This window comes from Anser brachyrhynchus (assembly GCF_964034855.1).
Source record: "Anser brachyrhynchus genome assembly, chromosome: 27".
In the NCBI taxonomy this organism is placed as follows: Eukaryota; Metazoa; Chordata; class Aves; order Anseriformes; family Anatidae; genus Anser; species Anser brachyrhynchus.
The window spans coordinates 2,310,662-2,335,991 of record NC_137720.1 but is presented as its reverse complement, the minus strand read 5'-3'; the positions used below and the strand labels follow the sequence as shown (position 1 = coordinate 2,335,991).

General features: G+C 53.9%; 2 protein-coding genes across 8 annotated transcripts in view; both read left to right on the top strand.

Annotated features, from left to right (window-relative positions):
- Positions 1-8,961, top strand: part of SRGAP2 (SLIT-ROBO Rho GTPase activating protein 2) — a 106,385-nt gene extending 97,424 nt beyond the window's left edge. For all 4 annotated transcript variants that reach the window (XR_013942394.1, XM_080569221.1, XM_080569219.1 and 1 more), the window contains 2 exons: positions 11-338; positions 2,949-8,961. Coding sequence is in view for 3 of the 4 variants with exons in the window: in XM_080569221.1 (XP_080425347.1) it covers positions 11-338; positions 2,949-3,332 (712 nt within the window). In the remaining variant the exon portion in view is untranslated. The remainder of the gene's footprint in view (positions 1-10; positions 339-2,948) is intronic.
- A 1,246-nt stretch (positions 8,962-10,207) lies between these two features.
- IKBKE (inhibitor of nuclear factor kappa B kinase subunit epsilon) lies at positions 10,208-24,787 on the top strand. Of its 4 annotated transcripts, XM_080569226.1 has the most exons (22): positions 10,208-11,945; positions 13,174-13,262; positions 13,420-13,520; positions 14,292-14,432; positions 14,523-14,652; positions 15,047-15,228; positions 15,497-15,657; positions 16,138-16,248; positions 16,402-16,581; positions 16,763-16,965; positions 17,358-17,422; positions 17,558-17,649; positions 18,171-18,272; positions 18,958-19,033; positions 19,121-19,233; positions 19,385-19,461; positions 19,720-19,759; positions 20,385-20,486; positions 22,201-22,297; positions 22,805-22,917; positions 23,188-23,259; positions 23,993-24,787. In XM_080569226.1, exons 3-22 carry the CDS (start codon positions 13,434-13,436, stop codon positions 24,024-24,026), a joined length of 2,178 nt encoding a protein of 725 aa, XP_080425352.1. In that variant the 5' UTR covers positions 10,208-11,945; positions 13,174-13,262; positions 13,420-13,433; the 3' UTR covers positions 24,027-24,787. The 4 variants fall into 4 exon arrangements, with proteins under 4 accessions (XP_080425352.1, XP_080425350.1, XP_080425351.1 ...); XM_080569224.1 differs by lacking the exon at positions 10,208-11,945 and having other exon boundaries at positions 11,980-13,262; XM_080569225.1 differs by lacking the exon at positions 10,208-11,945 and having other exon boundaries at positions 11,980-13,520.
- Positions 24,788-25,330: the final 543 nt, after the last annotated feature.

The window sequence follows — 25,330 nt, the reverse complement described above, 5'->3', positions numbered from 1 at the left end:
GTGACTGAAGGCAAAGAAAGAAACCAGAGTCAGGCAGCATCAGAAGAGCCTTCCGTCAAAGTGACAGCCATGGACTAGGTAGCTCAATGGCAGAACCAGCCTCCCCAGGAGCCATAGCCGGTTCCAGACCCTCATCTCAGCCCATAATGAGCCAAAGTCTTCCCAAGGAGGTTCCAGACAAATGCTCCATCAGTGGCCACGGCAGCCTCAATTCTATCAGCCGACACTCATCTCTGAAGAACAGGATAGACAGCCCGCAGATCCGGAAAACTGTGACAGCAGGGAGGTCAAAGAGCTTCAACAACCACCGGCCCATGGACCCTGAAGTGATTGCACAGGTAAATGGGAGAGCTTTGCCTTCAGCACTTTTCTTTTACAGATTTGAAGGATGGTGGTGGATACAAGTAAATGTTACAATGCAAAGTCCAAACTGATTTCCTATCCCTTCCCTTCTAGCAATGCAATATTATCTTATTACACTTGAGTTTAATCTTTCAGCCTCGCTTTGTGTTAGCCGCTGAGACTGCTTTCATGAGTGAAGTTAAACAGGCAGGTCCTTGCTCCATAAAAACTTGGCCCTGTTCATTACTCAGAATTCAGTTTCAACAATAAAAATGTCCACTTCAGAAAGTTACACAGATTCCAAAGCTGTCAGCAAAAAAATTAAACAATCATAACTTCAAGACATGAGAAAAGTGAAGTATTTAGTGTCGATTTTAAATTCTTCTGTCAGTTGTGCGAACTTGCCTGTGGTTAGACATTGGAAGCATATGTAGTAGTACAGTCAAAATAACAGCAGGCTGCTGAGTTGTATGGTGCTCACAGTGCCATCTTTATACGCTTGCAGGGTCCGGTGTGATTAGAAACCAACTCTGAATGTAATACTCCCCTAGATTTCATTAGTTATTCATTTAGGCAAGTGCCATGAAATGGGGGCAGGCTACCAAGGCATGTACAGCTGCACTTCAACATCACAGCGCTCTGCGTTGGGACTAACTCCACGTACTGACCGTGCAACAAGGAAACAGTCTTCTCAAATTCTTCCTGTGCAGCTTTAAGGGAAAGCTGTGCTTATTATTTTTCTTAGTCTTCGCTGGTTTTGACGCAGGCTAGTCTATTACACATTCTTCATCTCTGTGCAGCGCACATCTCCGCACAGAACCTGTTGCTTCCCTGAGTTTGTGACCGTAGGCTGCCACAGCAGCGACCTGTTAACAGAAACACAAATGGCGTCTTTGCATCTGCACCTCGGTGACTTCACAAGTAGAGCAGAAAACAATTGACAGTCGGACGTATTTGAAAAAATGACAGCTACTAAAGGGGGGAATGATGTAAATGTTGCAGATTCCCGTGTTCTCTGAAGGATCTTCCCTTTCTCCTGTTCCCAAGAGTTAGATGTGTCTGCACATGTATGCTTGCTATACCAACTGTTTTCAGTATGTGATGGATCTATCTAAAGCCAAGGAATTCCTGGGTCTCAGATTACAAAGTCAGCTCCGGGGGGACCTGACTTCTTCGCCTCTTTTCATTCAGCAGTCTGTAGATTTCTAAAGATGTGGGGAAGAGATGTGGAAAAATTAAACTGCGTTTTTATTCACAAGACAGCAACATCAAGTAATAAATAAGGTCCAAATAAAAATCTGCAACATTCTGATAAAAAGATGTGTTTTGGCCTCCTGAATATCTTTACCCCATATGTTCCAGTGGAATCATAATATACAGTTCTTGTCTTCATATTTCATTGTCCTTCCAAGGCTTTGGTTGACATAAATCAGTTTTTGTTTTTTCAATCAAGCTCTAACTGAAGTTGTTCTGTCTCTTCTTCCTGCCAGAACGTTAAGTCCATTGTTTTCACTGGAGAAGTCTGGGGAGGAAAAAAGAAGAAGGGGGAAGGGGGCTGGGGAGACCTGTGTTAAATTAGTTTTTCTTAGCCCTGCAGTATCTGTTCTAACACCATCTAACAATGATCATGCATTTTACATATTTTTCCCTAACTTCATAAGTAAAATCTGCCTGGCCTCAAGATAGACTTGGAGGTGTCGGATTTCTGTCTCTGGTTTCTTCCACCATTCCTTGACTGATTTACCTTCCCCACCCCCTGAAAAACCTCTAAGGAAGCTAAAAAGCTGCAGCCAAACTGTGAGTCACAGAAAGGCTAAGCTCCTCTGCTCTCCAGTGAGTTCTGTGCACCAGTGGGCTCTGCAGGCAGGCTCCAGCAGACATGTAGGTCCTCATAGAGCCGAGAACAAAAAAGCCTATCTTTTTTTAAATAACAAAGGTTTTTTTGTTCAGTTGTTAATAACTGTAATATTTTATAAGAGGACAGAGAAGTGTCAACTTGAGCTTCTGTGTATGTTTCTGATACTTCTGTGTTTTTTAAAACATTAAAGTTTTGCGTCCCATGTAGTACCGCTCCGGGAAAGTAAGGCTGCTTGGGCGGCAGGGAGACTGATGGGGCAACATCACACGAGGATTTCGGCACTCAGTGTGGCCCATCAGCAGTGTCAAAATCATCAGGCCCTTGTTTCCCGTTCTTTAAGAGTTTGCTCTCCTGAATCTCACCTACCCATTAAAATACAGGAGTGGATCCCAGCATTTTAACAGCATGCTTTTGTGTTCGTTGCTGCACGTTGGGCTTGGAGTCAGCTTTGAATTCCAAGCAGCATCTGGAAACCCTGGGATCAGTAAGGGACTAGATGAGCATCAAGAAAGTGTTAGCGATTATATTTTGTTCCCTGCTTTTTAACTTCAGTATATAATGGTATGTAGCAAGTATAGTTTGTCGTGAGTTTTACTTTGGCACCTGAAGGTCATCGACCGGCTAATTGATTTGAGCATTGGTGTTTACAGTCTGAAAACAAATATGTAGTTCTTCAAGACTGACTTTCATCTCTCTATTTATGTGTCTGGCTTCTGTGACTGACTCGGTTTCTCTTTTGTGTTTGCAGGACATTGAAGCTACAATGAACTCTGCTCTGAACGAGCTGCGGGAGCTGGAGAGGCAAAGCAGCGTCAAGCACGCGCCAGATGTTGTCCTCGACACCCTGGAGCCTTTGAAAACCTCTCCAGTGGTGGCCCCCACCTCCGAACCTTCCAGCCCTCTGCACACTCAGATCCTCAAGGACACTGAACCAGCTTTCCAGCGCAGCGCTAGCACCGCCGGCGACATACCCTGCACCTTCAGGCCAGTGAAGTCGGTCAAAATGGCCACCCAGGTGAAACCTCCAGCGACTCGGCCTAAGCCTACAGTTTTCCCCAAATCAAACGCCACAAGCCCTGGCGTTGCCTCCTCTGCATCTCAGCAGCCTACTGACAAGTCCTGTACTGTCTGACAAACTTGATGCTGCACTGTGGATATAGCTGTATTGTTTCGGATGAAAAGACTGTGCTAAAGACATCACAATTCCTATTTAACTAATTTTTGAACTTCAGCTGAAGGTTAGTTGTGAACTGCTACTTACTGCTGGGAGCTCTTCCTGGGAGTGAATTAAGTGGTAACAACCTCGTCCCACGTACCCGCATCAGTGATGTTTGTAAGGCAAAACGCCTCGTGCCACGCTTAGGAAATCCACTATCGGGTCACTGTGAAGCTGAGGAGGAAAACACAATAGTGATGAGTTGGATCTTGGTTTCTTGTTGATGCCTCGTTCAAAGTGTTTGGCCACTGAAAGAAATATTTGGTGGCATCCTGTTCTGAATACTGGTGTAGTGACTTATATATTCTGTGTTTCATTTATCACAGGGAAACAATAGGATAGATTTTAGTCTATTGCATGTTTTGGTGCCACTAGTTACGTGGAGCTTGGACATGCCTGTTTCTTGTGCATTATTATTACGTCGCCCGCTGGTGCCACTGTGGTTAAGGGTCTGTCTCAACTTCCATTACATCCTTGGGTTTTGTTTGTTTGCTGCCCCGTTCCTCCCCGCTGGGCCAAAGCTCTTGGCCGTCCAGCCTCGTCCTTTAGACGACACTTGTCATGAAAAGTAGTTTACTCTGGAACGCTCTTAGATTTTGTGGAGTTATATGTAATATGTGTCTGTGCAAATATAAACAAATATGTTCCTGAGGTTTAGGAGCATAAGAGAGAGCCCAGTGGTTGCTTATGGACAATCTAGCTGTTTTCCCCCTTTTTGCTCTCCCATATTTAAAAACAGCTTTATTGTTTTCCAGTGTAATTTTCGGCCCGTAGGCTATGATGTGGTGTGTGGTCTCAGGAGACTGAATGTAAAAACAAGTTAACTTCTGAAATCTAGCATACTCTCATGGGAGTTCATTTACTAACGCACACGTTCTTGTTTTGATCATATATCAAGATGGATCCTTACCAAAATCCCAATTACAAGCACTGTAAGACTTCAATCAGAAGTTCTCAAGCTTTGTATCTTCTCCCTGTTTCTGGCTGCAAATGCCCGGGTCAGTGGCCGTGACCGCTGTGAACTGCTTTAGGGGTCTCTGCTCTTATAGAGTGGTGTAAGAAACGCTGCTTGGGACGGTGACGTGACAGCATGCAGCTTCTGGAGTGGCTTCCCTGCGTGTTCTTTGGTAGATGGCATGCCTTCGTAGGACTCTGCAGACATGTGAATGATTCTTGGTGTATGTATTTATATGGTAGACAGCAAACGCTTCAGCCGCCAGCGGGCTGCATGAACTCTTTTTGTACTCTACTGAGAATTTTCCACAATGCAAACATTTATTTAATTTAAAAAAAAAAAAGAAGGCGTGTGCCACTTACAACAGTGAAGAAGATCTCGCGGTCCCACGAGTGAGGAGACCCTTAGTTCACCTTGTTGCCAAGGTTTTTTGGGATTTAAAAAGTAGCTGCACATCTTCTGTTTTCATCAAAAAAATTCAGGCAAGGACAAGATAAGAGAAGTTATTTTCCTCTTCCATTTATCTTTTTCTTTTAAATGTATGGGTTTCCCACACTTTAGCTTCCTTGTGACTGCAATGTCGTTATAATTGGCACTTAGTAATTTAAAAACAAACAAAACTTAACTGAGAATAATTTCTTAAATGTACTTTTCTGACTGATTGAAGGATGTTGCTTGGAGAAATGAGCAGGGTTTTTACTGTGTCCCCATCCCTCCCCCACACACATACCCATCTCCACAGCAGTAATATACCCATATTAGCGGCGTTTATTTAAAAGACCAACTTTCTTTGTGCTCTTAATTAAGAACCTATGACAACTGGGGGACACCAGAAAGGTTTCAGTGAGAACACTTCTGCGATTCATTTTTCCTTAGCTGATCTGTAGCGGCGGTTCTCCCTGGGAAGCACTGCGGTACGCGCGCGACTGTCACTGGACCGTGCCCTGATCACCTCGCAGGGAAGGATCCCCAACAGCGACCAGCGAACTTTGCTCTCAGGTTCTGATGGACTTCTACCACCAAGGAATCACTTGGTCTTTTGGGGAAAAAGAACTAAACTTGCAATTTTTCGCTCAGGCAGAACTTTCTGGCATTTACTTTACGTAGGGAATTTTTGCTTTTGTTTTGTTTGGTCGTGAACGACCAAAGTTAATCTGTGTCAAGAGCAGGATCTCTGTGAAATTTACTTTGACTCATTTGTAATGCCTTATTTTCTTTATATTTTTATGCCTAGCATTCACGTTTCTAAGAATAAGTGTCCAGCCACACACAGCACATTTGGAGGAGATGCTCTTTTCTGTCTTCGAGGTCTGAAGTATGAATGGAAATCGAGAGATAAAGACGTCAGGTTACTGTAACAGCAACTGTCTGTATGTGAATTACTATGCTTATCTCTAGCATCCACAGCTCTGGGACAATCCTGTCAAGGGGAATGTGCTTAGCAGCATAAACTGTATATTGAGCAACTCAACTGGAATTTTGGTGTGCACTGTGATTGACACTTAAAACTTACAGCAAGCAATATGGCAGCGTGAAGAACTTTTCCTCTTCCACCTGACCTGGGCCTGTCCAGCCAGCAGGACACGCACACACATGCGCACACATAGGAGAGAGAAGGCAAAAAGGAAATTCTAGCTCGTCTGCTTCACTTTGTGAACGTACCAGGCTGAGAGGACATTGCCGTGAGTGTTTTGCTACCGTTCGTTGCAGGAGAGGTGGGAGAGAAAAACTGGAAATAGCAACACCACCCTGCAAAACCAGTGGGCATCTTGTAGAAGAGACCAACGTAGTGTGGACAAATAAGACACAGTGGTTTGCTTGGGGAGGTATCACTGTTGATTCATATCTTCATGTTCAGAAGAAATATTAGCTCTTCCATGGAAATTCTTTCATGACTTTTATGTAATGTATGTGTCAAATATAAAGACAAGAAGTGTTTGATAACTGGAATAACGTATGTCTGTTTGATAGTGCTTTGTATGAACAAAGAGTTCTTGTTCATCAAATGTTGGATTGAAATAATCCAAAGCAAAACTTTTAAAATAAAATACAATTTTAGGTGATCAATCTTAACAGTTTCTGAAGCTCTAACCTTTTATGTTTTATTTCCCTTGTTGGGAATTGAGCAGTGTGCTTTAATGATTGCTAAATTTCTGCCTTTTTAGGGTAATCCAAAGGCTCACAGTTGATAAATTGTAAATTCGTTCTTCATGTCAAAGCAATGGGACATGAGCGAGCTTTTCTCATTTTATCTGTACTGGATATTTTGTTGCAATGAAAATGATTAAATAATTAGAGTGCACTGTGACAGCAGGAAGAAACACGTTGTATATGTATGTATTTTGATACCTGTTTAAAAGGAGTCTTTGGGTTTCCTGTGATGAATACCTCATATGTTTGATTTTGGGGGGTTTTGTTGGATTTTTTTTTTTTTAAGGCAAGATTGTTCTTGCACAAAAGTAGGTTAAGATAACCAAGTTCTCATAAATTTCTTTACAGAATCAAAACACTTCAGAGTTTGGCAAGAAATTCCATCTGTTACAATTCTCACCTTGCACTGGGTGTAGGGCGAGCAGTCGCTCGGCTGTTGGCACGTTTGGGATCCCTCCAGCGATGTTAAGACAGAAGAGGTCACTGCAGATGGAGTTTGCTGCCTCATTTCTTTTCCTTTGTGTGTCAGAACCTCAAATTCAGTGAACGTTGTATAGGTTTTGGGTTTCGTTAAGCATTTGAGAGAGTTTCTTCAAGAGAAATAAATGTCTCTAGTTAGCACTTCAGATCCTTTGCATGCATTTCCCTGGTGGACTGGAATGCTCCGTCGCTTCATGAGGTGTGTGCGGAGGGGATACCCAAGGTCGATGATGTTCTCAGCTGGGCCCAGCTTGCTCATAATGATGGGAAAATGCCCATCGAGGCGATGTGTGTGATGGGCTTGGTGAGATGCCGACCTCCCTGGTCCCTGTGCAGCACAGCGGCAGGCCCGTGCCTTGCGGGAGGCAGCGCTGAGGCTTGTGTTAATTCAGTGGACCAGGTTATGGGGTGCCCACGCTTGGCAGGATCAAGCCCTAGGTGTACAGGAATGTGCTGCAAAGTGTAAATGCATATACTCGCTCACAAGCTAGGAAAAATGTTTTTTTTTTTAAAAAAAAAAAAGCCAGAAAGAAAACGGAAGCATTTGGGCACTCCCATCACTAATGAGGCTGTACAGAACAGGCAAAATGAGCTTAACAAGCTGGGGATTTATTTATTTTGAAATTTTTAGTTTTCACAAAAATATTAAGCCTTTTTGTGGGCTTATCTCTGGCATTGGCGAACATCCCACAACCGCCTTTACCAACGTGAAGCTGTTCTGTAGTGGACTGGTAGCGCCAGAGGCCTTCGCAGAGGGGAGCGATGCTCCCTTGTGCCGAAACGTTCCCTGCAGAACGCTCCCGACCTGCAGGCCTGAGGAAATGCTGAGCACTTACTGGCGGGCTGGACTGAACTTTTGGGTTTGAGTTTACACGTCACTTTCTAAGAATCCTCTCTCCGGATCAGCTTTTCTGCTCGTCTCTTATGTGTGCAACAACCCGGTACTTGAAATGAATACTTGACCCGCTGCCCTGCGCCCGCACAAGGCCCGAGGCGAGGCGCCGGGAGGTAGAGCGAGCGCTTTCCAGGCTTGGCTCTCGGAGTCTATTTTAGTGGACAAAGAGATGCCAAAGCAGCAGTTCAAGGCCTGGAAAATGTAAGATTTTTTTTTTTCTGTTCTATTTTGTGCTTCCTATAACGTAGTTAGAGACGAGAGCGTCGTTTTTCGAATATGGGCCAAAAAGAGGCGAAGGCGGAGAGGGAGGGCAGCTCCCGACTGCGCTAATACTTGATATACCACGCTTCGTACAGGGTAAATATTGAGCAGTTTGCAATGGGAATAATAGACGGACCCTTCATTTTAAAGGCACTGTTGTAACTTTACTTTTGAAGTGGACTTCACCAGCCTTTCTCTCCAGGCAGAGCCCTGTAATTCGAATAAATGAAGTCCGATGGAACTGGACTCGTGAGTGTGCCAAACTGCTGGAGCAATACTTGTAAGCGGCAGGTTCTTTACAAGACCAGCTCTATGTAGCCAAAATAGGGCAATCGTTGAAACCACCTCTGATGCATTTTCAAGAATAGCAGCGATGTCATGGTTCTACTGTAATGTAAGAAAGTTCGATTGCAAAGTCTGGAAACCTTGTTCTTTGTTGGTCTGAAACCTCAGTCCTGCAATAGTGGGCTCAGGCTCGTGTGGTGCGTTGGCTTTTTGGTTTTTATTAACAGCAGTTGTTTGGTGGGATGGAATGTTCTTGCTAAAACAGTTTCCATTGTTTCATGTCTTCTACACCAATATATATATGGTGTATATATTAAACTGTGTAAAATTGTACTTTGTATATATAACTGTACAATATGGAGGTACATCCTTTTTTTTTTTTTTTCCTTTTGGTACAGTATTGTACAGTATTAGGAGTATACGTGTTGGAAATGTTAAATCCATACTGGGGCTACAAAATGTATCCATTGTCATTAGCAATAGTTTTGGAGAAATAAATGTTTTGGGTATGGTGGAAATACTGACCTATGGGCGCCAGTAAATGATGTGCGGCGTGCGTGTGTGCGAGTGAGCGCGTGTGCCCGTGAGCGAGCGTGCGTGCGTGTGCCCGAGGGGGAGCAGGGATGAGCATCGCCTGCGTGCGCCTTCCCTGCAGCCCCACCAGCCTCGGGCCTTGCAGGGTGTGTGAATTATCGCTGGCTCTGGTAAGTGAGGAAGAATCTGCAGGATCCAGCAATCCATGTCACCATTCACAGCGCCGGGGCACTTGAATAAAGTGGGCAAGGAGCGTGGTCCAGCCTTGCCTTTTCCGGAGCCCAAAGCGTGCCCCAGTAATACCAGTGGCGGGGATGCTGGGTGCAGTTTTGCAGCCGAGTGGGGATCCCTTCTGCCACGAGGGATGGGTATGGGTGGTGTCTGCAGCCCCTGGCTCCCAAGGCTCCTTCCTTTCCCAGGGGTGGGCACCTCTGCTTGCCGGGGGGCAGCCGGGGAACGTTTGTGTGCTTCCAGCCCCGCTCCTGCTTGGTCCCCGTGCACCTCATAACAGGATTTGGCAGAGCATGAACTTGCCTTGCAATGACCTGATTGCAAAACGCTTAATCTTCCTCATTTTCCTGGAGAGGACGGGCCTCAAACCCTCTCTGGGAAAGAGGATTTAAGATCGAGATTAGGGATTGGGTCACCGACGTTATTACCGTTTTTTCCCCCATCTCCGCTTTTCAGTGTGCCTTTTTCAGAACGCAGCCCGGAAACTGTGTCAGGGGCTTGTAATTTTGGATTCCCTTTGTTTAGGTTTGAGGGGATTAATTAATTACAGCCCGGCTGATGCTGAATCCAGATGTGCTGTGCTGGAGGTGGGCTGGGGCTGGCCGAGCCCCCGACTCCTGGGCTGCAGCAGCGGGGCTGGGGGCAGCCGCTCGCCCCGTGCCCCCCACCCGGGCACCTCCAGCTGCAGGCCCCCACTTTTTGGGGCTGCTCTGGGCCACCCGTGAGGCTCCGGGATCAGTCCCCTGGGTGATAACGGATCAGAAGGGGGGAGCCCCCTCCCTGAGCCCCCCCTTGATTTGCAGGGGGCAGGCTGAGGGGTGCTTTTTTTTCTTTTTTTTTTTTTTAATAACCGCGAGCTAGGAAGTGGAGGGACATAATAGGGACAAACGATTGTGGTTCTCCAGCAGCGCAGAGGAGGATGCTGTAACACCCTTGCCCCCTTCCGATCGTCTCCTTTCCCCCCCACCTTCAGCGCAAAAAAGGGGGAGCGGGGTCGGGGCTGCGGCCCCGGGGAGGGCGCGGCTCCCCCCGACCCCCCCCGCCGCGGGGCCGGATCCCTGCGGGAGCTTCGGCATCGGTGGGGCTCTGCTGCCCCCGCCTGGAGCAGGCGCTGATGGCTAAATCCTTCCTCCCGAGCTCCCTCCCTGCTAAAATCCTTCCTCCCGAGCTCCCTCCCTGCTAAAACCCTTCCTCCCGAACTCCCTTCCTGCCAAAATCCTTCCTTCCAAACTCTGTTCCTGCTAAAATCCTTCCTTCCCAATTCCCTTCCTGCTAAAATCCGGTCTCCTGAATCTCTTTCCTGCTCAAACCCTTCCTCCTGAGCTCCCTCCCTGCTAAAATTCTTCCTCCTGGACTCCCTTCCTGCTCAAATCCTTCCTCCCAAACCCTCTTCCTGCTGAAATCTTTCTTCTTGAACTCCCTCCCTGTTCAAATCCTTCCTCCTGAATCCCTTTCCTGCTCAAATCCCTTCCTCCTGAGCTCCCTCCCTGCTCAAATCCTCCCTTCCCAGCTCCCTTCCTGCTCCTGCGAGGAGCCTTGCTGCACAACCGACAATAATCCTTTTGGGGCGTTATAAAGTATTTTAGTTATTTCCTGCCTGCCTTTACCCATCAGCAGCCCAGCTCGGCTCATTGTCGGTGAAAGCTGAACCCACGCGTGCGGGTCAGAAACCTGAGAAACACCTGGCAGGGGGTTATGGCCCTAAAGCCTCCCTTTCGGTTTCTTTTTGCAGCAGGGAGCCGAGTCCCGCGGGGGGCAGCAGCGGGGTGGGAGCAGGCGAGGGGCGCGGGGTGCCCGTGGGCAGCTCGGGAAGAAATTTCGGCATTTCCCTCGGCGGGTTTCACTTCGCGTCTTCCTGGCCTTAACGGCGCTCATCGGCGTGGTTTTGGTGCAGGCCTGAGACGAGAAACGAGCTGTGGTTTGTTTTTTCTGCGTGGGGAAAGGTTTCCGAAGCGTCCCCAGCCCATCTCAAACGAGGCTGGAAACGACTTTGCGAAGTCGTCCGTCCCTTTCTCTTCCCGTTAGCTGAGCTGCAGTGGGGTGACTCTGATCTCGGCGATGCGGCGCTTCGCTTCTGCGGCTGCCGTGACCGCCGCCGGGCCCTGCTGGCTCAGCACCGCGCCGCGGGCTGTGGGGCAGCCTCTCACGTGGCTGCGAAACGAAGCTCGGCCGTAATTAGCGAGCGAGTTAGGCACAGGGTTTGTGTGCAGAGCAGTGAAGCATCGCATCCTTTCTTTGCACGCATCTCGTGCTCACAGATTCAAACACTGATGCAGGCTTCGTTCCGCCAGGAAAGCTCCTAGACGCATCCCTGTGAGCCTAAAGAAATTCCTGACAGAGGGACCCGGGCTGCTGGTGCTGAGGCTGGGCGAGGTGAGGTGTGGGCACTGGAAGCCAGAAAGCGAGCAGGGAAAGTGAGCCGGGTGTGCAGGCAGCGGCAGGGTGCCCTGAGCACCCCCCATCCCGCACCGTGCACCCCTCATCCGTCAGCTCCAGGCCTGGGCTGTGACCCCCTTGCCCTCCCCGCTGCCTTTTTCCCCAGCAGGGCCAGGATCTGAGCATCTGGGGCTAATTCTGGCCCCTCTCTGGGGACACCCCACGGAGGCACCGCTGAAGCGTTGCTGCGTGACCGAGCCCGTGTGCATGTGGGGCCGGTGACGCTGAGCCCCGCCACGGCCTCCCTTGGTTTTCCCTGCTGAGATGAGAAGTCCTCGATCTCCTTGATCGCTGAAATACGGTGAGAGCGACGCTGGAGGTGCAGCTCGGGAGCAGCCGAGGCTGGGGAATGCCCCGAAATCTCCCCTCCGCCCTTTGCTCGCTGCCGAAAGCCGCTGGCAGTGTTTGCAGGCGCTGGGGCCGGGCCGGATCTGGTGCTTTGCACACATGGGGGGAGGGTTTGCGGCTGGGGAGGGAGGCAGCCTTGTTTGCTCTGTCTGCACCTGCTTCCTCTCGCCTTCTCTGCGCTTCTTTGGGGCAGCTTTACCTGGGGCAGGCTCAAAGGCTCCTGCGGGGACAGGGAGCTGCTGAGCTCTGCGGTGCTGGCACAGCCGGGAGGGAGCTGGAGCTGGGGTCTGCAGGAACACCCCCGGGGAACAGGAGAGGCTGGGGTGAATGAACGTGGTTGCATGGATAATTTTGTGGTCCCAGGGTGCGTGGGCACCGCCGGAGCCGTGCGGCAGCCGCGGCGTGGCTCGGCTGCCGGGAGCACGCTGGGCTTGCACAAGCAGAGAGGTTTGGGGCAGGGCCGGAGGAGCTGGGCTGTCCTTGCAGCTGGGTGTGGGAAGCCTCTGGGACCTGTAACGTCTGCAAAGCAGCTCCTGGAGATGGACAGGTCGTGATAAATCCATCTTCTCACGGAGCTATGAAGAAGACTTGGAAAAAGACCAGCTGCTGCAGGCTTCTGTGCTCTGGAGAAGCCCCTGGTGGGGCTTTGAGCACCCGGTGGCTCCGTAAGCAGAACAGTGCCAGCAGCCCACCCTGAGCACGTCCCCACGTGCAATACTGCAGCCCGTGCAGCTGGGGCCAGCACTGACCCCTCAGCACCAAACAGGCACGGCAGGACCGTGCCTGGGAGCCTGGCACCGCTGACGGAGGCTGAGCACAGCCCCTGGGCACGCATCCTGCTCTGCCTTTGCCTCCCGTCTGCCCGCCCCAGGCAGGGCTGGGTGCTGGCCGGTGCCCAGCGCTGTTTGCCTTCAGCAGAGGCTGTCCCAGCCCCGGCCTGGGGATGGCTGCAACTCTGGGAATTTTTTTTTCTCGAGCAGGAAGCTGAAGCATTTCCTCCTCCAGCCGCAGCTGATTCTCGCAGAGCGAGTTTTGCAATCCCATAGGTTTCTATTCTCGCAGCGGGGAGGTGCCTCCCTCCACCTTACAGCTCTGTGTGCTTGTGTTGTGTTTTTTGTGTGTGTGTGGTTTTTTTTTTTTTTTTTTTGCATCTGTCAGTGTTTTGCTGCCGGCCCCGACAGGTCCCAGCGGCCGGGTGGTTTTGGGCAGAACCAACGGCGTCGTCCCTGCCTCTCATGCGCAGCCCTTCGCGCAGAGCGGCGCCGGCGAGGTAGGAGGCTGGGAGCTGCCTGCCAGGGCCATGCTGGGCCGTCGGCGTCCCCGTGCACTGCCAGGAGCGGACGGACGGACGGACGGACGGGCATGGTGGTGGGGCCGGGCAGGGGGATGCGAGCAGCCGCCGGGGTGACCTCTGTGCTTCCCCGCAGCGGCGGTGCAGGCGATGCAGAGCACCCCCAACTACCTCTGGAGCACGGACGACCTGCTGGGCCAGGGTGCCACGGCCTCCGTCTACAAAGCTCGCAACAAGGTGAGGGGGTGCCAGGGGGGGTTATAGGGGGTGGCGGCCACCCCAGGACCACGGTGCCCCCATGCCCCAGCCCTCCTGCCCCGCAGTATGGGGATGCTCCGCTCGCCCTCGCCATCCCATGAGCCGCAGCTGCCGGCAGTGCTGGGGCTGTTTGGGTTTTATTTTCATTTTTTCCCCTGGCTGCTTCCCCCAGCAGAGCGCTGTGGGGTGAGGGCCGCTTTTAGGGCTCGCTGGGGCTCACAGTGCGGGTGCTGCCGGCCCGGCGCTCCCCTGCATCGCGGCGAGAGCTGCTCTGGGGAATGCCCAGAGGTTTTGAAAACCCCATCCATGGCGATTTGCATACATCGTGCAAACACTTGCCAGGGCTGGAACAGGGACTTTCAGCCCCACTGGCCTTTGAAGTTTATTAAGCAAGCTGCCTCTGCAGGGCTCGGGGCTGCGAGGATGCTTTGAAAGCAGCCCTGTCCTGCAGAGAGCAGGCGGGGGCTGGCTGCCTCCAGCCCCGCCGTAAACCTGTGACAACAGCATAAACACGCTCCCACCGAGCACATGGGCTTCAGAGGCAGGAAGCAAACGGAGCCGAGCAGCATCTCTGGCTTTTGCAACGTAGACAGCAAAGGCTGAGGAAACCTGTTAAGAAAGCGAGCTCTGTTGTGAGCACAGTTTGCATCCAGAGCGGGCTGTGAGAGCAGTGCTGGAGCTAACGCAGTTGGTCGGGGCACAGGCAGGGTGACGCTCCATTTCCTTTTTCTCCTTTTCCTCTTTTCCCAGAAATCAGGGGAGCTGGTTGCTGTGAAGGTCTTCAACAATGCCAGTTACCTCCGCCCGCAGGAGGTGCAGATGAGGGAGTTCGAGATGCTGAGGAAGCTGAACCATAAAAACATTGTCAAGTTATTTGCCGTGGAGGAGACGGTAAGCGGGGCCGCGGCTCGGAAACCACGGGTCCAGCAGTGCCGGGACAGGGACAGCCGCCCGCGCCCTCACCGCCGCTCCCCGCTGCAGGGCAGCAGCAAGCAGAAGGTGCTGGTGATGGAGTACTGCTCGAGCGGCAGCTTGCTCAACGTCCTCGAGGACCCAGCAAACGCCTTCGGCTTGGCCGAGCCCGAGTTCCTCGTCGTGCTGCAGTGCGTGGGTGAGCAGGGGCCGCGCGCGTCCACGTCCCCATCCCCGTCCCCATCCCTGTCCCCATTTCTGGGGCTCTGGGATGGGCTGGGACCACACGGTGCTGGGGTTGTGGGCATTTAGGGCAGCCTGTATGGTCAGAGATAACACCTGGGACAGGTTGGGTCGGCGAGCACTGCTCTGGGGAAACCTGAGGATCTCCGTACCCAACAGCAACGGGACTGGGCTGTGCTTCCCCACCTGCTCGCTCCTCGTCTCCGTTTCCCCAAAGTCACGCTGGTTCCCATTAATGCACAGCCAGCCCTGGGGCCTGTCCCCGCTCTGGTGCTTCTTTTACCCCTGCATTCACCCAAAGCCCGCTCGAGCAAAGAGCTCTGAGCCCACGCTTCCCTCCTCGCTCCCAGTGGCAGGGATGAACCACCTGCGCGAGAACGGCGTGGTGCACAGGGACATCAAACCCGGCAACATCATGCGGCTGGTGGGGGAAGACGGGCAGAGCATCTACAAGCTGACGGATTTTGGGGCCGCCCGAGAGCTGGAAGACGACGAAAAGTTTGTGTCCGTCTATGGGACAGAGGAGTATCTCGTGAGTACAGCACGGGGCCGGTCTGGTGGCTGTGGGGTGTCCTGGGGGGACCCAGTCCCCATCCCTCCAACAGCCGGGCGACTCACGGGGAGAAGCGGTGACCTGCAGAGCCCCAAGTCAAAGGGGCCATGAGTTTCGAAGAGAGGTGGTCAGCATTTTGCTTGCAGTACCCCGGGCCGCGTTTTCTTTTGGGGTCACAGCAGAAGAGGCCCAAAGGAGCAGTTTTAAATGCCCCAGGGCAGCGCCGCTCTCTGCTTCGCCCCTCCAGCACCCGGACATGTACGAGCGAGCCGTCCTGCGCAAGCCGCAGCAGAAGGCCTACGGCGTCACCGTCGACCTGTGGAGCATCGGCGTCACCTTCTACCACGCTGCCACCGGCAGCCTGCCCTTCGTCCCCTTCAGGGGACCCCGCAGGAACAAGGAGACCATGTGGGTACCGGGGGGCTCGGCGCTGTGCCCTGGGGAGGGGGCGCCGCGGCTGGGGGCTGCAGGACGAGCTGGTGGCGGCTCAGTGCCTGCCTGCAGCACCCTCTGACTGCAGGGTAGCTCGATCCTGTAAAACCCAGAGAGCCTGGAAACGTAGCTCGTGGCTGGCCGCACGCTCTCGGCGGTGTGGGGAGCATACACAGCATGGTGGGGGTCTGTGTCCGTTTGTCCTGCTGACCCCCCAAATGCTTCCTCAGGGGCTAAACAGTTGAACGAGAAGTTAGGGTTAATGTTCCTGTTAAACTTTTTGACTATTTCTTGAGCTGTTCTCTATCTCTGATTTATTTTTGTAAATTGTGCCCTCCCCAGCCCACTCATGCGCTCTCCTTTCCCTCTTTGCTGCACCCGGGGGCCGTGGTGCCCAGACGGACGTCTCCCGGCTCCTTTCACCCGCGAGGACAAACCGAGCCGTTTCCTCCCCAGGTACAAAATCACCACCGAGAAGCCCCCCGGGGCCATCGCGGGCGTGCAGAGGCAGGAGAACGGGAGCATCGAGTGGAGCTACGAGCTGCCCGTCACCTGCCAGCTCTCGGCGTGAGTGTCCCCGATGGTGCTGCGGGTCCTGCATCCTGGCCCCGCTCCCCGTGGGGCTGCAGCTGCACCCTGCCCCTGCCGAGCCCCCTACCACGGCTCATGGTTACACCGATAGGCACAAAACCTCTCCTCGTTCTCCTCTTGCTGCCGCAGGGGGCTGAAGGACCAGCTCATACCCATCCTGGCCAATATCCTGGAGGCGGATCAGGAGAAATGCTGGGGGTTCGATCAGTTTTTTGCAGAAACCAATGACATTCTGCACAGGATCGTGGTCGACGTCTTCTCCCTGCAGCAGGCTTCCTCGCATCGCATCTACATCCACTCCTACAACACGTAAGGACCCCCCAGGAGAGGCTGGGTGAATTTGGGAATTGAGCTCTGGAGAGGCCCCGCTGGCCTCTGCGCTGTTTTGCCACGAGAAGATGCTTGCAGCCTGCTAAAGCGAGGGAAATCTGAACACAAACCTTGCAGCTCATTCCCCATCCTTTCATTTTTATTTTTTTTTCATTTTCAGTACCAGCAAGTTTTTAGACGCTGTCTTCAAACAAACGAGCATAGCTCCCCACCATCAAGAATATTTTTATGAAGGTCACCCGTACGAGCTGGATCCTAACCTGCAGGCCCACAGCTTCTGCAGAACCACGCAGCACAACCCCCTGACCCTGCTGAGCTCCGCCGAGCAGCCAGAAGAGGTGGTGGGAGTGAGATACAGAGACCGTGAGTACCCTCGGCGGGGACGCACCGCGGCGTTCCCCGTCCAGGGGATGGGGTGGGCGCTGTCAGAGGGGTTTGCTTAAAGGATCGTCCTGATGGAGTCCAAGGCAGAGCAGGAGGTGGCAGGGCGATGGTGCTGGGGCAGGATTAGAAGATTTCAGGGTCAGTTCCCCCCTAGATGTTACCGTGTGTGCTCTGTGGCTGCCCCCTTTGCAGGCAGCTCGTGCCTTCACCCACGTTTCCAAAATATCTCGGAGAGCTGCTCTAAGCCTCGAGCATCGCAGCTGCTCCCGTTCCTGACATCCTGAGCAGCTCGGGGGTTTGTAGGGCTGGCAGGAGCCGTCCCTGCCGGTCTTCCCTGAAGCCCCCTGGCTGACTGCTCTCCGTCCCTCCAGCGGCGCTCGACTTTCCGAAGTTTGTCCCCAAGGTGGACGTCGTGGCCGACTGCAGCACCGCCAAGGTAGGTGGGGATGGCCACAGGGAGCCTGGCAGCGGGGACCCAGCCACTGGTACCGTCCCTTTCACAGAATCACAGACTTGTAGGGGTTGGAAGGGACCCTGAGAGATCACCGGGTCCAACCCCTTTGCCTTGCAGAGCGCAGTGGGCACTGTGCACCAGACACTGCGGATCGCCCAGGCGCTGCGGCGCTGCCAGGAGCTGGTGGCCAGGGGCTTGCACTGGGTGATGTGAGTGCCGGGGCCGCCCGTCCCTCCCTGTTCCACCAGGAAAATTGTGTTAAGGGTTGAAATGCTCGGGGGTTTCCAGCCTCTGGCGGGCAGTGGGGGCACTGGGAGGGAGCACAGCGTCCCCAGGCTAGGGACGCAGGTGCCAGGCTGGAAGGGGACTGCACCCGGGTGGGGGCTCAGTGTTTGAGGATGTTCCTGCCCCCCTTCGCTACCTTTGGGCCACTTTTTTCAGTCTGGGAGATGCTGAGGAAAACATCATCATCATCATCCTCGTTATTAAAATCTTCATTGTGCATTTTCAACATCTTATGCATTCCCCTGGGGCAGGAGCTCCTTGCGCCGTGCCTGCGCGGTGCCCACCGACCAGCACCCTCCCAGCACCCTCCCACCCAGCCCCTGCACCCCTTTCAGTGCCCCCAGCCCCTCATTTTCCAGCAAGCAGCCGGGGGGGAGCCACAAACTGAGCCCTGGCACTGCCGGGGCAGGCAGAAAACAGGACGGGCTGTTTTCTCTCGTGACAGCGGGAACCTGAAATCAGAGTGCTCGAGGGTTTTGGAGCAGAGGAGAGGGGTGAACACGGTGCTCACCAGCCTGCAGCTGATGGAGGTGAAGACCCGCGGGCTGTAAGTGCAGGGGTGGCTCTGCCGGCCTGGGTGCTGGGTGCTGGGACCAGGGGCAGGCAGGACCCACAAAGGCACCGGTGCAGCAGCCTGGGGAGGCACCGATGCTGCTGCCGTCATCCCCACATCGCAGCTCAGATATGGGGCTCTCGAAGGTGCCTGGATAATCAGAAATAAATTCCAGGAGTGAGCTGGCAGCTGGAGCACAAGAGGGTTTTTTTGCTCCTTGTGCAGACTGGGTGGGAAGTGAGCCGCCCTGGCTGCTTCTCCCTCTTTGCTTCAGCTTTTAATTTCCAGGCTCTGGTTTTGTGTGAGCCCAGAAGGAGTCCTTGGGATCTGGCTCCTGCTCGGGGTTTTTGGGCTGTTGCAGCCCACGACCGCAGAGTAAGCGCAAGGAGGAGGCAGGTTTTGGGGGGGGGGGGGGGGGAGCTGTGCCCGGGTGCTGTGCTCCCCCTCCAAAGCATGAGCCAGCTCATACAAAATTAGCAATTTTGGAACAAATGGGACACCACGGGGTGAGTTTTTACCGATCAGCTCTTTGCATCTCGTGGCTCTGGTTGGGTACCTGAACTGGGACTTATTGCCTGAGCCCACCACCGCCCAGCTCCCCCAGGGACATGTTTCTGTGCCCAGGTGATGGTTTATTTGTTTTCATCCCTGAATATTCAGGAATATTCCTTTTCCTCAGGTACGAGGCTCTTCCCGGAGGCAGCGGGCTGCCGGCTCTGAAGGATTTGGCCGTGGTGAAGACCCGGCTGCAGAGGGTGAGCACCAAGGCAGGGGCTGGGAGCACCCATGGGTGCAGGCGGCACCGGCAGCAGCCAGCCCCCACCTCCCTTCCCCACCTGCAGGTCATGGAGGAGCTTTCCCAGTGCTCCCACAGCATCTACGACTTCCAGGCAGCACTGGATGGCATTTTGTCCGAGCTGGTGCAGCACGGGCAACAAGCGCATGAAGACAAAAGGTTTGTAGAGCGGCTTTATCAAAATGCCCGTGAAGGTTTTGCTGTTTTCGGTGTGATTTCAGGGCCGAGCTGGGTAGCCAGGGGAGGGTACCCCAACCTCCTAGCTTTCCTCCTGTGGCCTCACGCCTCCTTCCCTGTCCCCGTTCCGCAGCATCCAGCAGATCGAGTGCTGCCTGGAGAAGATGCAGCTCATACACAAGCAGTTCAGGAAGGCCAGGAACTGCCCGCGTGAGTGCCGGGGTGCACCTGGGGGGCTGCCCAGCCAAGCTGCCTGCAGCAGCAGCGTCCCTGCACCGACCTGGGGGCAAAACAAATTATTTCCCTGCTGGTTTCTGTACCATGACAGTAATCCCAGGGAATGAAGCCCTGAACCCCCCCCCTCCCCCCCATGATCTGGGCACTGTGAAGTTGCCCATTTATTGGGTTATGAACACAAAAATGCGTGGAGCTTGCTCCGGCAGGTGACCCGTGTCTTTCCTCCCCCAGGGCTGGGCTACAACGAGGAGCAAATACACAAGCTGGACAAGTAAGCAGCACCCCCTCCCCTTCTGGCCCCAAACTGTTGCCAGGCGGACATTTGGCATTTCTGAGTGCATCTCAAGGGGGTGCAAAATGTTCCTGGGTCATTCGTCTCGAGAAAGACCTAAGCACCTGTGGCAGGCAGGTGGTTTCTGTGCTGGTTCCTCCGTGCCGGACCTTCCTGCACCGTGCAAAAACCTCTGCGGAGCTGGGGCCGGGGAGCTGCCAGGGGGCAAAGAGCCCTGTGGGGGACAGGAACATTTCAGGCCAGCTGCTCCCACTGTGCTCGCTCAGTCTGGGGCTCGTTTATTCACTGAAATGCTCATTTAGGATGTGTCTGTTTCTGGGAAAGCGCTTTCGTACCTGCCTGACTTTCCCTGGCGGCACAGCGCCCGTGGGGCTTTTCTATCTTCAAAAATTCTCCTTTCATTTTCCGTTGAAAGAGGGGAATTGAAATCTGTTCTTTGTCGTGCTTTGGTTTCATTTTCTTGGCACCACCGCTTGCCCAGTCCCTCTTCCCCCGTTCGGGAGCCAGCTTCAGTTCTACTGATATTTAACCTGGGGTTTTCATTTTCGTGCCTTTCAAGAAATAACGTCTGCTCCCTTCCCCGCCTTGTCTCTCCTGGTTTCAGGGTGAATTTGGGGCATTTGGCCAGGAAGGTTCTGCTGATTTTCCAGGACGAGTGTGTGCGGCAGTACCAGGACGTCCTGGCCCTGCACGGCAGCAGGATGAGGTACCAACACACGGGGTTTGGGGCTCCCGGCCCCCCGCAGCCCCGTGGGACACCGGGCGGGCGAGGGGAGCTTCCCGTAACCCTCCAGCAGCAGCGAGGGCTTCAGGCCTCGGAGAAGCTCTGTGTGCCCGTTAGCAAACCTTCTGTGTATCCACTTTTTATCCTATACCAGGCTCTTTTAAGGCTGAAACCAGCCCTGTCCAACACGAACTTGCAGCTCCCCTTGATGCAGCTGGATTCCCTCCTCGGTGGTTATTTTATCAGGACAAAATTCCTGCTGAGACAAAGGGATCTGCCTGTTAGGAGAGATTTTATGTTGAGTGGTGTTCGGGGAATAATGCAAAGAGCAAATTAACCTGCAGTGATTGAGCACAATCCACTGCCTATTACAGCAAGAAAGGAGTGGGGTGAGGGGGAGGCGTTTACAAGAGGAGGATGTTGCAGAAATTGCATTTTTATTGCAAGGTTGCTTGTAGAGCGGATCGTCCATTCCCATGGGTGTGGGTGGAAGGAGAATGATTTTCTACAGTGCCTTAGGATCGAACCCGGCTTCTGACCTGGTCCCAGTTTCTGGCATGGAGCATCTGCATTAGATTTACTTCTGGGGGGCTTTTTAGGCCGGGGGTTTGTCTGAGATGCCCAGAATGTCCCCAGTGGCAGTGGGCAGTGTCGGCGCTGCTGTTCCCCTGCGCCCTCCCCTCTCCAGCCTCAGCGGGCGAAGCTGGGGGATTCCCTCTGCAAACCCTCACCACGGTGAGGTTTTGGTTTTGGGACAGAAATTATTACCCACAGTGGGGGCTCACCCCCTGCCACATCCCTTCACGCTGCTCTTAAATCTCCCCTTGACTCCGGGGGGAGCTTTGTCCCAGGATGAAATCCGTCCCCGCAGCACGAGCCCCGTCTGCGCCCAAGCAGGGCTTCAGCTTTTACTCAGGGGAAGGAGAAAAGCTGCTGCTTGTTTTCCTGGAGTATTTTTGCATCTGTTTTTCTGTCCTTAGGCAGGACGCATTGTGAGTCACAACTGGATATTTAAAAATTGTTTTTGCTTCAGTTGTAATTGCCTTGTTTTGAGTTTCTTCCTGCTGGCAGCGAGGGTTTGCGGTGAGGTGGCTGTTTTCTGGGGACCAGAGGTGGACCATTCACCTTAAATATTCTTCCCTTTTTTTTAAAGGCCAAACCAAACCTTTTTTGATACTACAGCTGTGTCACTCCTGGGGCACCTGCTGGCTCTGTGGCCCCGTTGCCCCAGAGCTGGCAGGATCAGGGGATCAGCCCCAAAACCTGAAGGGGTTCCCATGGGCTGGAGCCTGGGCAGGGTGGGCCGAGGGGGGAATTTCCTGGCCTTCACGGGCTTCAGGTGTGAAAGGAGAGCCCAGCGGTGGGGTGCAAAGCCCAGTGCCCACCTTCAATAGGAGCTCAGTCCTCTGCGGGGGACAGAGGAGCTGCACCTCAGGCAGAAGCGATGCTCTGGAGCTGGCCCCGTGTAAGCCACGCTTCCCCTAGTTAGTTTGCTGTCGGTGCTGTTCGGACGGCCTCACCTGTGGCGGCTGCAGCTACCACACCGTGGTGACTCCTTTGCTTTCCCTCGGGATTTTAACTCCGATCCAGCACGGTTTGCAGAAAGTGATGCAAATTAAAACAAAAAAAATATATCTGATAAGCCCCATTGCTGACAAACGCTGACAGGAATTTTTGCCGCTGTTTTCCTTTCTAGGAAGGTGTGCGAGACAAAAAAGCATCTGAAGAGGCTCAGCAACCGCATCAGCACCTGCGGCGTGGAGGCGATGGAGTGCCAGGAGTGCCTGCAGCACGTAGGTCCCCGCGCTGCCGCCCTGCTCGGGAGGGAAGCACCGGGCACATTTCAACAACTTGCTGCAGATTTTTGGAGTTATGCTTGGAGTTTTGGGAGTTTGCTTTGCTCCACTGAGCAGAACAAGGGTTGGGTAAACCTTTGGCTGTGGCACTCAGTCCAAAACTGACTGCGTGGCGCTGGGCAGTTAGTTTGTACTCAGCAGGCAGGAAATTGCAGCGGTAGAAGAGACGATGCGTCACCTCCAGTTGTCGCGATGGATTATCTGACACCTTGGAGCACAGCCACCGGTCGATGCCCTTTGGTTAGGTCATTCTGCTTCTCCTGAAGAGGTGGTGTGCTGGGTGTGACCATACACGTGTCATTTCCCCAAGCTTTTGGTCACCCTCTGCTCCCTCGGCTAAGCAGGGTGCCCACGGAGAGGCTGCGCACATGCAGCACCCGTGGATGAGACAAGAGCGAGCAGCTCGCTGGGTGCTGGAGCTGCCAAGTGTCTCCATCTCTGCAGGCGTTGGACACGTTTCCCCAGGTGGCCGTGACGGAGAAACGGAGCCTGGCCCTGGTCCCCCCGGTGCCTTCACCCGTCGCCCTGAGCCAGGCCCGCCGGGAGATGGCTTTCCAGTGAGTGTTGGAAGAGGGCTCGCGGACATCCTGATGCTGTGGGGGCGGTGCCACTGCCTGCTGCTCGTCCTCAGCGTGAGCTGTGGGGCGGCGCTGGGGCGAGGGCTGCGGCTCTGTAGGGCTGGTCTAGGGCCGGGGCTGCCCGGTGTCATCCCAGCTCAGTGACCATGGTTTGGGGCATCCCTGCTGGTCACCCATTGCTTCTGCTTCTCCAGCGGGCGGGGGTCGCTGGGCAGCCCCCGTGTAAGTCCCTCGCTGTGTGTCCGGCAGGATGCAGGAGCTCCTGGAGCAGATGAAGTCAGTGACGTGCGACCTCCAGTTCAACAACAGCATCATCGAGCGGTGAGTGGGGTGGATCCTGCCCAGAGGGTGAGGACAGGCGGCGATGCCCCGCAGGGTGCTGCGGGTGCTGCCTGGGGGCTGGGGGACGAGCGCCCCGGTGCCGTGTTGGGGACAGCTGAGCCCGGCGCCGAGCACGACCACAGCCACTGGCACGGCTCTTCCAGCAGCACCACGTTTGCATCATCATCTGGCAGCAGGAGAGGGTTTATCTTTCTTGGAAATTGAAGCATGATCTACCGCAAATGCTATGCAATGCCTACCGCCCTCCTTCCAGCCCTTCTCCCTGCTGCTCAGTGCTGTCAGCTGCTGGCTGCCGTGCAGAAGCCGATGCTTTCTGCTTCTGGACAAAACCCCCTGCAAAATCCCACTGCTGGCAGCCCCCCCCTTGTGTTTCTTCCTTTTTAACCTTCTCTTGAGGGTCTCAGTGCAAACCAACACTATGGATATCCATATCAAAACCTCAAAGAACTTCAGGTTGTATTTTGGAAGAAAAAAGGAAACCAGTGTTCCACTTCAGCTTGGCTTCTATAGGACCAAGCGTGCTGTTGCGGCACATCCACCGTGAATAAAAGCAGGCACAAGGGGAGGTCTGGTCTGCTTACGGCACAAAGAACTCGCAGCAGCAGACACAGGAATGAGCCCAGCCACTGGTGCCCAGCCCACGCCGCGGTTTGGGACTGCACGAGCCCAGCCCAGCCCTCCCCAGCCAAATCCTTTGATTTTGTTCCCGCAGGCTGAGCGGGGCTGCCCCCACTCCCGGCCTCTGAGGACGCGGCGGATTTGCAGGTGCTGAAGCAAAGCGCTGCTGGCAGCAGGGAGCACCCACAGCACCTCGGGTCCAGAGCTGTGCACGAGTTGGGCGCTCGTGTCTGAGGAGCTCCCCCCCGATCCTACCTCTCCGCTCCATCACTTTGCACAGTTCTCCGGTGAAAACTTGATGAGAAAGTTGGCACAGCACGGGGGTTTTTCCTTTTGAAAAGTGCTTGAAGGACTTCATGGTTTTCTAGCTTCTCTGTAGCACGATGTCGGATGATAGAGAGGCTAGAAATTATCTCTTGCCCGTTTCGGGATTGATGCCCCCGTTAACATTCCCGTGCTCACCGATGCCTCGCGGGCTGGGGCAGAGCCCAGGGCAGGGGGATGCTGCACCCGATGGAGGAGAGGCCGGATCCGGCCCAGGACGGCTCCAGCGCTGCCCGCGGGGGGCTCAGGGTGCAGCCGCCGTCCCTGCCTGCCCTCCTCCTGCCTCCCGGCCTTGTCCCCAGCCCAGCCCCGTCCCGGGCTGCTGATGGCAGCAGGCGCAGGAAGCTGGGGGAGGTTTCTCTGTTTTGGTGCCTTTCTATAAATGTAACTGAGATCGGTGTTTATGGACGCGTCTGTGCGTGTGTGTGCGCCTTCTCCAAACAGCCCTCACTGAAACGTCTCCATCCTCACCTGGGGTGTTAGTAAACGCTGAGGCAAGATGGCTCCCCTGAGAGAAAGCAGGCATACTTCTTTTGGGTGAAAGACAAAAAGAAATCCTAAACATCCACCTCATTAATAAATACAGGGGAAAATGTGCGTTCATCTGTGGAGGTGATGACAGCCTGGGTGGCAGGGTGCAGCAGGGATGGGGACGGGGTGGAGATGGGGACCAGGGTACCAGGGGACCAAGGCAGGCAACCTCTGGGCTTGCTGGGGTTGTCTGAAACTGCCCTGGGAAGGATGCAAGCAGAAAGCTCTCCTCTTAAGCCCCAGAGGAATAGCACGGATGGGGATCGCGTTATTCCCACCTCACTGACAGCCGGGAAGCGCCCAGAATGGTGAGGACGGGCCCTGCTGCTCTGCATCAGGGCTGCACCCAGTCCTTTGTTGGGGAATGCATTATGCTCCGAATTTCCTACTGTTTTCTGACCTTGGGTGTTACGAGAAGCCGTAATCCTCTGGTTATCGGCTGAGTCAGCTGCTCGCCTGCAGCTCAGTGATACGGAAAGCCCGGGTTGTCAGACTGCGAGCCTGCGATGGTATCAAGGAGCTCTTTGTGGGAAGCATCGGGTGTGCCACCCCCTTTGTCCACCTCTTCCTGCCCATC

Bases quoted from the DNA above. Each gene is read 5' to 3' on its own strand.
- IKBKE (XM_080569226.1), top strand. From the start codon at position 13,434: ATGCAGAGCACCCCCAACTACCTCTGGAGCACGGACGACCTGCTGGGC. The intron at 14,433-14,522 runs GTAAGCGGGGCC...TCCCCGCTGCAG, and splicing joins TATTTGCCGTGGAGGAGACG to GGCAGCAGCAAGCAGAAGGT. The intron at 16,249-16,401 runs GTGAGTGTCCCC...TTGCTGCCGCAG, and splicing joins GTCACCTGCCAGCTCTCGGC to GGGGCTGAAGGACCAGCTCA.